Source organism: Phaseolus vulgaris, chromosome 10, assembly GCF_051622355.1.
Source record: "Phaseolus vulgaris cultivar YP4 chromosome 10, ASM5162235v1, whole genome shotgun sequence".
Taxonomy (NCBI): Eukaryota; Viridiplantae; Streptophyta; class Magnoliopsida; order Fabales; family Fabaceae; genus Phaseolus; species Phaseolus vulgaris.
The window spans coordinates 6,488,051-6,500,596 of record NC_143507.1 but is presented as its reverse complement, the minus strand read 5'-3'; the positions used below and the strand labels follow the sequence as shown (position 1 = coordinate 6,500,596).

The window sequence follows — 12,546 nt, the reverse complement described above, 5'->3', positions numbered from 1 at the left end:
CATTAAATAAAACTAAATTTAGATAAAAAATAATAATTAATCACTTTATTAATTAAATTATATACTATTTTAGAAATTAAAAAATGATTTATAACTTCTATTATTAATAAAAATTTATAAAATGATTTGTAAAATAGTATCTAAATTAGCTACTTATGTTTTAGGTAATGTTTTAGATTCTAAATTAGTCTCTAAAAGACTAATAGAGACTAATTTAGAATATAAAGTAATTACCTAAAATATTGGTAATTAATGGTTAGATACCAATTTATAAACTATTTTATAAATTTTTATTAATAATAGAAATTACTTTAGATATCAATAATTTTTTTAATTTATAAAATGGTCTCTAACTTAGTCAAATAGTAACTAATTATTTTGGTATCTAAAATTAGTTTCTATTTAATGATTTTCTTATAGTAATAATATCCAATAATTAAAATTAGTTTCTATTTAATGATTTTCTTATAGTAATAATATCCAATAATTAAAAATTTTATTTAAAATAATGTGATTTGCATGTTTAGGAAATTGTGTTTATATGTGTGATTTGATGGACAATAATGAATCTTTGTTAGTTTAATGTTTAGGGTTCTCTATGAACAAATTTGAGTTTCTGGTGTGAAAACATGTCTTATGTCAACTTTAGTTGGAATAAATTTAATTTCAAGTAAGAAAATTTACTTAAAATTTGATGAAATTATATGCTAAAAGTTTTAGAAGGCATAAACGTGACTTGATCATAATAAAGTATTTTATAAAAAGAATATATATATTATGTGAATTGTTGGATTGTTGTGTTTTAGAAATGCAAAAATATATGAATGATAGTTTTGAGATTTTAATTGTGTTTTGGTAGTGTGAAACTAGTTTGGAAATATTGAATAGTATTGTTGTATTATTGTTTAGAGGAAGATTTACAGAGGTTGTAAATAAAAGTCAATTTTTAATGGAGTTTTGTGAAATTATTTTTGTAAGGACAAAAAAAAATAGTCTTAAAGTAGAAGTGATACAGTTAAAATGACATTTGAATATTTTATTATTAAAGTTAAAAGAGTATATAAATAGAAATTCAGTTATTGAGGTTTCATTTTAAAAAGAACTGCTATCTCTATAAAAACTCATTTTTCCTTTCCTCTACATTCTCTCTAAGATTTTGACTACCTCGCTCATTAGTTTGATGTTCGGAGTCCGTCATTAGACTCCTGACAGTGAATATTACAAGACTGTCTGATTAGAATCTTTAATAGAGTAAGTTCATTTTTACTCTTCTCTATGAGTCAAATTTTGAACTTGTTAAGTTTGTCTCTGCATAGGCTTTGCATGTGACTCTTTCAGCTTCAGGGTTAATCTCTGTTAGCTTAGGGTCCTAGTGGTATAATTAGACTTTTGATCAGGACATTGTGGTGCAGGTTAGGCTACCCTTGAACTTTTGGTAGTTTGGAGCTCTTAGGGAGCATATGCTCAAGTTCAGGTAAGGGAAGCTAGTTTAAATTTTCAATAGAACCCTAGGCTAGAAGATCTGGATGTGGGGTGACGTGGTCACCAGTTTTAATTTTGGTCTGTAGGATTTATTGCTTATGAGTAATATGGTATTATTTGAAATAAAATGTGAAAAATGGTGATTTTGATATAATGATTTATGGTAGAAGTTTTTGTTTGAATATGAAAAATTTAGTTGATTTGTATAGTTGATTAGTACAAGTTACTTTTGAAATGGATGAGTTGTTGAAATTGTTTTTGTTTGACTTTGAATGGTGAAATTAGGCAAAATTATGCAGTTTTTTCTGTATATCTCGCTTAGACGAGATAATTCTCACTCAAGCGAGAATATAATGGAAAAGGAGGTGCACTCGAGTCCCTTCTCGCTCAAGTGAGTAAATTCTAGCTCAAGCAAGACCTAGGATGAAATTCTAGGTGCTCTCAGGTTGAATCTCGCTCAAGCGAGAGAATTTTCGCTTGAGCGAGACCCATTCTCGCTCAAGCTAGAATCTCTGTAAAAGAAAAAAACTTAAAATTTTTAGTTTTTCTTTTGAAAGCCTAGTTTATTATTGCATATTATTTTTAAGTGAAAATTCTATATCTTATTGAAAAATATGACTAAAGGAACTTAATTATATGTTTAAGTAAATTTTGAGATATTTGGATTGTTTAGAAAAGTTTAAAATATGATGTGATCGAATGGTGCATTGATGTGTTACATGAAATGTTGAATGGTGTGAAAGTGTGATTAAGACAAAGTATTTTTAGAAAAGGAAATATCGTGTTGAGATTGTTATTAGGGTGTATTGATTTGTGAGTATCATGTGAATGAGACGATCCTGACTCTATTGATATAATGGAATCACATAAATGAAGTTATTCAGTTGTGAGAATCGAAGGAGGTCCCTTTGGCTGAGTTTGAGGTTTGAAAGAACTTATCAGAGAATATTAAATGGATTCATCCTGTCATATGCGATGATGAAACATTGAGATGAGTATGCACATGACTACGTGGATTTCACAGTGAGTAGTATGACAGATACAGGTCTCTAGATGCCAAGTTCAATACACGAGTCTTCCGGAAGTAGAGTCAAATGTCTATGTGTTGTAAGTCAGTAGAAGTCTGACATGAGAAAGATGAATTTTGAATTTTTGATAGACATTTGATGGTTATGTGAAATGCATGAAAATGGATGGTTTTATGTAGATGTATAAAGTTATATTTATTATATTACAAGTTTTAAAAATAGCTAGCATACCCTTTGTTTTGTTTTGTGATTGTTTTCTTTAATATGTGATGATCGTGTATTTATACGGGAGCAAATGATGTTACAGGAGATAGAGCTAGCTTCTTAGTGAGAAGGTGGATGATGAAAATATTGTATTTTCTTTTGAAAAATTATTTTAATTTTATGTAAATACTTAAAGTCTTATGAAGAGAAAGATATTTTGAAACATTATATGAAAGAGTTGTAAACATTTGTATTATGTTTATATATTAAATTTGATATTTTATAGAAATTATGGTTATTAAATGTGGAAAAATATAGGGATGTTACAATTTTGATGGTAGTCTTATTTAATTTAGATATGATAAAATTATTGTTTCTATACATTTATAAACCATATCCATAATTTTGGTCTAAACTTTAACTGAAATGGTTGGACAAATTAGAAAAAATATATTTATATCATTAACTATCTTTTATGAGTGAGATTTAGCCAAAAATTATTTAATACTTATTCGGGTTGTTTTATAAATTTTTTATGAGTTTTCTAGAAGTAAATATCGAACGCAATTCTTGTACATAAACTAATAAAATAGATCAATAAATGTGGTTCATGCTTTTGTATTTTCAAGGTGATCATTTTATTTTATTTTGAGGGAAAGTGTTTTAAACGCAGGTTCTTTGATAAAACGTATATCATGTAAGAAAAAAATCCTATATAAAGTATTTTATGGATAAGTACTCTCAATTGAACACTTAAGAGTATTTAAATCACTTTGTTATGCTCATAACCAAGAAAGAAAAGATTTAAGTTTACTAGTACAAGTAAAAAATATTTTTTGTTAGGTACTGTACAGGCCAGACCTCGGTCATCGGTCTGAGAGAAAGACATTGGACATCGGTGGTCTGATAGTAATGGTGGGCCATGTAAGTTGGGTCTCACAAACAGTATGAATTAACATGAAGTTAACACCCTGATACCAGAAAAGACCTAAGTCACGAGAGGATCATGCATGGGGTGTGTATGGTACATTCGAGTACGACACAAGCAAGTGTTCCTTGGAGGCGCTAACACCCGTTAGGGTTAGGGTTTCCAGGGAAAGACTGCATGCATGACACATGAATACTTAGGGAACCTACAAAACAGATGATGTCGCAGCGCTGGTACATGAGTAGGTACCCTGGCGGCTACGCTGTTAGGTCTATGCACTCCAAAAAAGGGAAGTCCTATGCGTCAGATTATGCTAAAATTGTGTAATAGCGGTGCAAGGACATTCTCCCAGGAACCCTAAGCCCACTAAAAGACGTGGGAGCATCACAAAAGTAACCCTAGATACAACCTATAAAGAGGGTGGTAAGAACCTTAGCAAGGTACGCCGTTTCTAAGACTGAAATTGCTTTACACACATTACTGTTTCTTTAGCCCTTACTAACTTGAGTGTTAGAGTGCAAACGGCCGTAAGGGCGCCCTTTTGTCTTTACAGGTGGAGCGTTCTTCTACCTAAAGAAGATCCTTGAGTTCTAAGGAGACAGGAACTAAAGTCTGGTGGATGAACTATGGCCCTGTGATCAGAGCGTGATTAACGGTCAGGTGTGTCTTCTCTCAGGATTTATATACATCTTAGTCGTAGAGGATCATTCCTAGTTGTCACCATCTGGGATGGTCACAGGGTTGTCTGACAGACTCCTTCAAATATTTTTTTACCGCCTTTTCCACTAACTAAACCCAAATTGGAAAGGGCCTTATCCATATTTTAAAATCAAAGGGCCCAAAATTAAGAATATATGGGGATGTAGCTCAGATGGTAGAGCGCTCGCTTAGCATGCGAGAGGTACGGGGATCGATACCCCGCATCTCCATTTTTCTTTTGTTTTATTGTTGGATTGGCTTGTGTTAGAAACTATTTTACTTTGAGACAAAAGGATTTTTTTTCGAGATGTTGATATTTTTGAATAAAATATTGAGATAATGGACAATGTCTCAAATGATGAATAAAAAAAACCTATCTAAAAGCAATCTTGAATGAAATATAAAAGTCAAGGGGTGAGATGGATGAAGGCAAAATTGAACATACTTAGTTATAATGGAGTGACACTTGCACATGAATAAATAAACATTATGTCTAATAAGACTAATCTACTTAACAAAGGACACATAACAGAGTAGATGATTCTTTGTATATTTTACAACATTGCTTGGCTGTAGAAGTTGAATATTGTTCATTGACATCCACCTTGTGGGTTTAAATTGTTGAAAGGCTTTTATCGTGCCTTGATATCTCACATTTTGAACTTATGCATGTCTATTGTCATTGTCAAACAACCCTCTACATTGTTAAAAGTCTAATATTTCATGAACAAACAAAACATATCAAGGTTGATTATCACTTTGTTCAAGATGAGATTACTGATGGAAACAACCAGCCAACTTATGTCTCAACCCTTACACAATCGATTGACATTTTTACTTAAACCATCAAAATTTCATTCTTTAATGGTCAAGTCGGACATCCATAATCTACTTACACTAACTTAAGGAGGTGATAAAATTATTACTTTTATACATTTTGTAAATATCCATATTTTCAGGATAAACTTTAACTGAAAATGTTGGACATGTAAGAGAAGATATATTTGTTTCATTAACTACCTTTAAGGAGCAAAATATCAAAATTTATTTTAATATTGATTTGAGTTGTTCTAGGAATCTCTTTGAAGTTTTTCTAAGATTGAATATCTAAGAGACTCTGGTATATAAATTAACATCAGATTAATGAAAGTGGACAATTTTACTCTTATTTTTTTTATTTTGTTTGAACAAATTAAGTTGAAATGAATAGAACAAGAAATATAAGAAATAATTAGGTAGAATTGAGTCTTTTCAACTGATTAGTTAACAAGTTAAAAGTGTAACATTTGAATTATTTAGTAAATAAGTTAGTTTATCCTCCATAGTCTTCATGCGCATAAAATTTTGTTAGAACAACACATATCTGACTCTTGACACATTTGAACATATTTTTCTCTTTCTTGTCTGAAAGTATTTTTTATCAATCCTAATTACATCATAGTCCTCTTCCATGTCCTATTGTACTTCTTCAATTTTGTTTTTTTTTGTGTTTTGATGTCTTCCATTTTCTTTCTACCTAATGGGATTTGTAAATAGTTAGTTTTTCGTTTCCCCAATTAAAGTTCATCTATGATCCAACAATAGCTTCATATGATATATAAAATGAAGACTTCTAAGGTTTTTCATCTCCTTTAATCTTCTTTAGTCAACACCATAAAAGCCTTAACATTATCTTTCTTTCCTTTATTTCTCAAGCACTTCACATGTTTATACAAATGTCTAGTTGAAACAAAAAATTTACTTCTGTTGTTTCTATTTTGGAAAAAAATAATTCTAGAATGTATATGCTCTTTTACACATTTATAATATGGTGTGAATCATATAAAGTGTGACAAAATAATTGACATCATTCATTAATTTTGAGTGAGAAAAAGTTAACAATGAATTTTCCAATTATTTATTTTTATTTTGTAAAATTTTAACAGCTTTATTAACTAAAATATTACCAAATCCGACAACTAAAAATCACATTTAAATTTAGGAGACTAAAAAAGAACTTTTAGATTTGGGCAACTAAAAATATTTTAATTTATGGATTATAAAAATCATTTTTTTTAAATTTTAGACTATAAAAATCAAACTTAAATTTGAGAGACTAAATATATCACTTTTAAATTTCGAGGGTTAAAATAAAAAGTAATCTAAATTCAAAGACTTAAAAATATATTTTAACAAAAAAGAAGAAGTAAATTTTCACGTCATTATTTTTGTCATACAAGTCATTTGTTATGTCAACATCGAATGTGACAAAAGAACATTCTCGTAAAATGTAAGATTAAATATTGTTTTTAATTTTAAAACAAAACAATATTTCAAAATTAAGAACTAAAACATATTTTAACACAAAATAATTAACTAAATTTATTCAATTTGCAGTAAAGTTACTCAAGTGATTGGTTATTTAAAAAGTATAAAATGGTAGAAAAAAATTATAAAGATTGAAATATATAAGATATTTTGTCTCAAGTTTAAATCTGAAAATAAAGAAATAAATAAAATTAAGTTAAGGAGTGTGTAGAATGTCTCACATTTAATACCTGCTCTAATTGATTTGGATTACTAAAACTTCAGGCAAATTCTTCATGTACCGTAGCAATTACAACTAATTTTTTTTTTCACTGTATCAATTGCAACCTCTACTCAATTTGTTATTAAATGACAAAAATATTCTTGCAAAATGATAAAAATACCTTAAATGAGATGGTGTGGATAAAAATTACTTTTCAAACCCCTTTTTTGAATATGTTTCTGGATTTAAATTTCCAAAACACATTTATAAATTTTGGAAATTCTTTTCCATAATGCATTTCTAGATTGTGTTCCAGATTTTATTTTCTGAAATGTATTTTTTTCATTTTGAATTTAATTTCCAGATTAAACTTTAATTTTTGAATTCCGGATTTTCATATTCGGAGTAGAGGGTAATTTTGAAAGATGATAAGATGTAGATTCATAAGTGCAAGAAAAATTTGCCAAATTTCATCTCATTAATCCAGTCCAACATGGTTTCTTGAACTCGAACTCAACTTTGACAATTTCTTCCTGCACCTCCATGCTTTTTATTCCTGCACCTCCGTAGAAGACATGAAATGAAAATTGTCCTTTTCTTCATCTTCTTCGTTGACACTCCTTTTCCCATTCTTCTGGATTCTAAAATTCTAAACTATTTAAAATACAATTTTATATTATTCTAAAGTTTGGAAAATATTTTTTAGATTTGAAAATGCATTTCAAACTTTAGAATTTGGAATACAAGGTCTATAAATTATACAATTTGAAAAAAAAAAAAAACCTGCACCTTTTGCTGAAAAGTAATTTTGGAATTAAAAGATTTATGAAAGTGTAATTTTGGAATGAAAAGATTTATGAAAGTGCAGGAAGAAATTGCCCTCAACTTCCTATATCACATGAACTTCTTGGATTACCTCTTATTCATTCCGAATGTAAAAGTAGATTCACAAAAACTCATTTTAAGATGAATAAAAGGTGATTCAAAAAAATTAATATACAGGTAAAAACACCCTTAAATTCGAGTGAACCCAAGTGATCCCTTCCATGATCACTCTTGTCAATAGGCTGGGAATTCCAACACTATATTTTATGGTGAAAAAAAAGTATTTGAACAACAGAAAGAGAGAAAATGAAAATGAGAGAAAGAGTAGTATTGTATAAATTGTTATCAGGTGTACGAATAACCAAACTCTCTTATTATCACTTAGACAAGAACGAACATAGTTATTAGAAAAAAAGTTGGATAACTAAATTATAGAAGTTTTAGGTGCAGACTAAACCATAAAAAGTAAATAATCACCAACATCACCAGGAAGAGGATTGTGAAGCATGCACATTTGATCAATTAACCAACAAAGAGGTGTTCAAGAAGAAAATATATACAGATTAAATGAGTTTATCAGCTAAAATATTTCATCAGGTTCATTTCATGCTACTTTCAATTTTCCATACACTTGTTAGAGTCAAAACTTTGAGAGAAAGAGAAGTAAAGGTCAGTGTATTAATACATTACATATTTCTGTTCAGAACACAACTCCCTCATGAGCTTTAAACCAAAAAAATCCATTTTCCTAGCTGTAAACATTCCTGGAACTAGTTACAGTGGGAGAAAAAACTATCCTATCCCTTTCCATATGGTAGGCAGATTTAGTTTATTCTCCTCTCAACGCCTTTCTGTTTGGCTAAAATATCGATCAGTATCTAGCGGTTGGTTCCAACGGTTAGAATCATGAGAGTCAGGAAGAGATCCTCCATGCATCGGTGCAAATGCTGCAATGATGTAGATAGTGATAAATGATAAGTGACTTTTTTTATATATAACGAGAAAATACTGACAAGCTGAATCTAACAACCAACAGATCAAGCAACTTACGCAGAAGATAGTTTGCTTGAGATTTTCACGCATCACATGGTCATTCTATTGATAGCTAAATTACCTCTTCTCAGTCCTATTTATAGTTAAGTTTTCTCTTGGGATTTATATTACGTGCTCATTTTAGTGGTTGTGACAAAAATTTTCTATGTTTACGTGGGACGGATATCCTAACTTTCCTTAACCAATTTCTAGCGAATAAGGTAGGCTGAGTCTCTCCGTCTTGAGAGCGATAAGACTGTACTAGGTGGGTCAGCTATGATCCTATCACTATAGTAAACAATTGCTACATTTAAATTTTGAAGACTGAGCTAGCTGAATTACTCACATACAGAGTATACTCAGCTCACTGGCTAGTTCGCCTCTCTACATGCTCAACATTAAAAAATCAGGAAAACAAATGGTTCTGCACCACGATGAGGTAGAAGGTACCAGTGCTATTGTATAATGAGTTGGCCATTTCTAAAAAAATCACAAAAATATTTCACTGAGAAAAGTTATATACTGGGATTACTAGACTTCAGAATGGTGTGTAACCAGCTAGAAACTAACCTTTCTCTTTCATTCTTCTCTCTCTGTCATATTCAAATTTATCCCGAAGAAGGCTAACTTTCTCCAAGTTATCAGGTTGTCTGTTTCTTCCAAAAGTCTGGTCCTGAATTAGAATCCAATCATCAGAGAGAAGGTATCACAAAATTATACTAAACAACATTTCGGTCTTAATGATTACAGCTATCTCAAACAAATAGATATAAAATGGGAGTACGAGTTAGAGTCAAGTAGAAACAATATGAAAATCAAATGATGCAGAAGATAATTACTGTGCCTTAATATCACTGGGGAATTTGTCCCAGTTAACACTAAAAAATGGCCTATCATTCCTTCAAAACCAGATACCCTTACCAACAGGAACAAATTTATAATTTATATAATTCCTTTCCCATTCTGGATGATGTGAAATAAAATCCCTCAACTCTCATGTTGGGCTTCTTGAGTTGAAATTCCAACAGTGAAAGCCTAATAATGGGCAAAACTTCAATATGGGCAAAATAATTTCCTTTTTTATGTAATACAGAATAGCAAGATGCAATTAATTTCTGATGGCACTTTATTCTGCATAGCTCACTAATGGAACAATATCCTTAGAATCAAAGATATATATAGCATGACGCACAAAAGCAAGACAAAAAAGGCAACTTCTATACTATGTTTAAATCATTGTACCTTACTATATTCCATCTGAGGCTGAGGTCTTCTACTCCTGAAATGCCATATAGCAGAATACACCAATATTAAACACCATCCATTAATCTGATCGACCATGGAAAATTAGGTAATATTGTTAAATCAAAACTTCAGTGTAAAGGTTGTTACATGATAACCAACTACCAAATAGTGACCAGCACGAAATTTTGAAACAGAAAATTCAGAACCATAATAATATAAAGCTAACACAAAAGAGACTCTTCAGAATCTTCAAAGAATAATTGTTTGAATAAAACTGAGCATGACCAGTTCAGTCATCAAATTCATGCATGTGACAGTACAAGCAAAATATCATTTTCCCAAGACAAAAGAGGTCATAGGCCTTAGCAAAGAAAGAAAAAAAAAAGAAAGAATCAACAATGGAGGCAAACCTGTACGGGGAGAAATCCCTATCATCATCTTCAGCAGACTCATAGTTCGCATGATCCTGAGCAAGCTTTTTAGAGTAACCCTCATCCCAATAAAGTCTCTCCCAGTTTTCTCTAAGTTCATTATACAGTTCCATGTACCTTTTACACCAAGGATCATGCTCCTTTCAATACAAGGCAAGCATTTTAGACAACAATCACGATTTTGAATTTTACATTTTTTATTCATAAAAAATCACAAACGGACAACAACTACCAAGTCAACAATGCAACAGAATTATAATATCCATCACATTTTCACTCACATTAAGCAACCTAATAACCATGAAATGCAACTATGTATTATGAAAATTCAAACTGAAAAACACAAAATACAATGGGGGAACAATGCCTTAGGTTTAAATATGTTGATGGTATGGGAAAATAACAAAATATCCTGTTTTAATCCCTATAAAAAAAACGTATTCAATTTCAGTCCCTACCTTTAACAAAATGAAGTGATCTTTTGTATTTCATTGCACAAGTTTTGAATCCTTCACAAGAAAACTAAAGGTTCGTTTGATTCATTTCTCACCTGTTGGTTTTAAAATCGCACAACTTAGAAATCAATCTCTCATCCAAAATCTGTTAAGCTTTGCATCCAAAAGAACAAAAACAAGTGTTTAGAAAACAAAATAATAGAAACAGCTAAGAAATATTTTCTCTCATTTTTAGTTAATTTCATCGAATTCAACCTCTCCCTCGATTCCACTCCTGATTTGTGTCTTGCACCACCCTCCACTAACTAGCAACCTTGTTTAGTAGCATTTCAAAAACTACAAACCAGTTTCCGGAAGTAAAACTCAAATACACTCTAAACCTACATTTTAAAACAATATCTGTTTGGACTGCTACATCAAGGCTTCTGAAGTCTCCACAACCACAATATCTGTCCACAATGAAAAAATTGCGACCAGAACCGAGACTACAATTTTAAACCTTGAGTGTAAGAACTAAAAATCTTACAAAGACTAAAACACAACAAAGTAGCAGAACCTTGGTCTTAATCTCTACACGGAGTAACAGACTTGCCTATATCCTATGCTGCACAATTCTTCTCAACAAAACTATATTATCCCAAACAAAATATAATTATAAAATAAATAACAGAAAATCGAGAGAAAGAGTAAAGGACTAACGGATTCCTTAAGAACGAGGCGTGTTCGGCGCATGAATTGTTCTCTGAGCTGCTTGCGGCGCTTGTTTGGGATGTTTTCTCGGGGGATCACGAAGCGCTCACGTGGCGGCACGTGATCACCGATCTCGTGCATTTCGCCGTCCACCGCCCACCACTCCGACCGCTCCTCCGTCTTCCTCAGCGCCAACGGCGGAACCTTTGGCCGTGTTCGGGCATACCGTAGCTGCCCGAGGAGAAACGGCGTCGTCAGAGGCCGAAGCTGAAACCGTTTCGCGACAGAGAGCATCGAAACAAAAAAAAAAAAGCAAAGAAAAAAATAAAGGTTTATCAGTGAAAGTAGTATATAGGTTCTTCTGCTTTGCCTCTTGTTTTTAATATTTTTTTTTATATATCCACTATTAAATATAATCCACTCTCACTTTTATTACTTTTGCATAATTGTTGGTTAAATTACTTCTATAATTCTAATATTTATATAATTTATTTTATTTGATTTTATACTATTAAAACTTTCAATTCACTTTCCCATTTTGCAAATTAACATCAATTTTATTTTTCTTGTCACTTTGAACAAACAACTATTTACAAAGGATTAAATTGGTATTAATTTAAAATAGAAGAACTTAATTAGAACTTTGAATACTATAAATAGTAAATTAAATAAATTATATAAATACATAAACCAAATTAAATGAATTATATAAATAAAGAGAGCAAAGGAATAATTTAATCAAAACTATATAATTACTTATTTATTAAAATGTTGCATTGTCTTGACTCAAAAAATTATAATTAATTATTGATTAAAATTTTTGCATTGTGGAGATACTATTTCTAAAACAACTCAATTTAAAATATTTATTAATTTAAGAAAATAGATAAGGAAATGCAAGAGTGGTGGTTTAAAACAGGGAAATTAGAGAAAATAAAATGAGAAATGGTGAAATGTGATAAGGTGTGTTTTTTTCAAGTTCTTTATTCCCCTTCTCTTTGTCTATCTTTCATATGTG

At 30.7% G+C, this 12,546-nt stretch overlaps 1 protein-coding gene and 2 non-coding genes across 3 annotated transcripts; 2 read left to right on the top strand and 1 right to left on the bottom strand.

Annotated features, from left to right (window-relative positions):
• Positions 1–4,207: 4,207 nt before the first annotated feature.
• On the top strand, positions 4,208–4,397 carry LOC137819932 (small nucleolar RNA U3). The gene has a single exon (XR_011082492.2). It is a non-coding gene; the product is annotated as a small nucleolar RNA U3 (small nucleolar RNA).
• A 101-nt stretch (positions 4,398–4,498) lies between these two features.
• TRNAA-AGC (transfer RNA alanine (anticodon AGC)) lies at positions 4,499–4,571 on the top strand. Its single transcript has one exon. It is a non-coding gene; the product is annotated as a tRNA-Ala (tRNA).
• Positions 4,572–8,247: 3,676 nt separating this feature from the next.
• LOC137819038 (uncharacterized) lies at positions 8,248–11,903 on the bottom strand. The gene is made up of 5 exons (XM_068622752.2): positions 11,538–11,903; positions 10,363–10,523; positions 9,950–9,986; positions 9,278–9,380; positions 8,248–8,622 (listed from the first exon to the last, which is right to left on the bottom strand). Exons 1-5 carry the CDS (start codon positions 11,820–11,822, stop codon positions 8,516–8,518), a joined length of 693 nt encoding a protein of 230 aa, XP_068478853.2. The 5' UTR covers positions 11,823–11,903; the 3' UTR covers positions 8,248–8,515.
• Between the last annotated feature and the right edge of the window lie 643 nt (positions 11,904–12,546).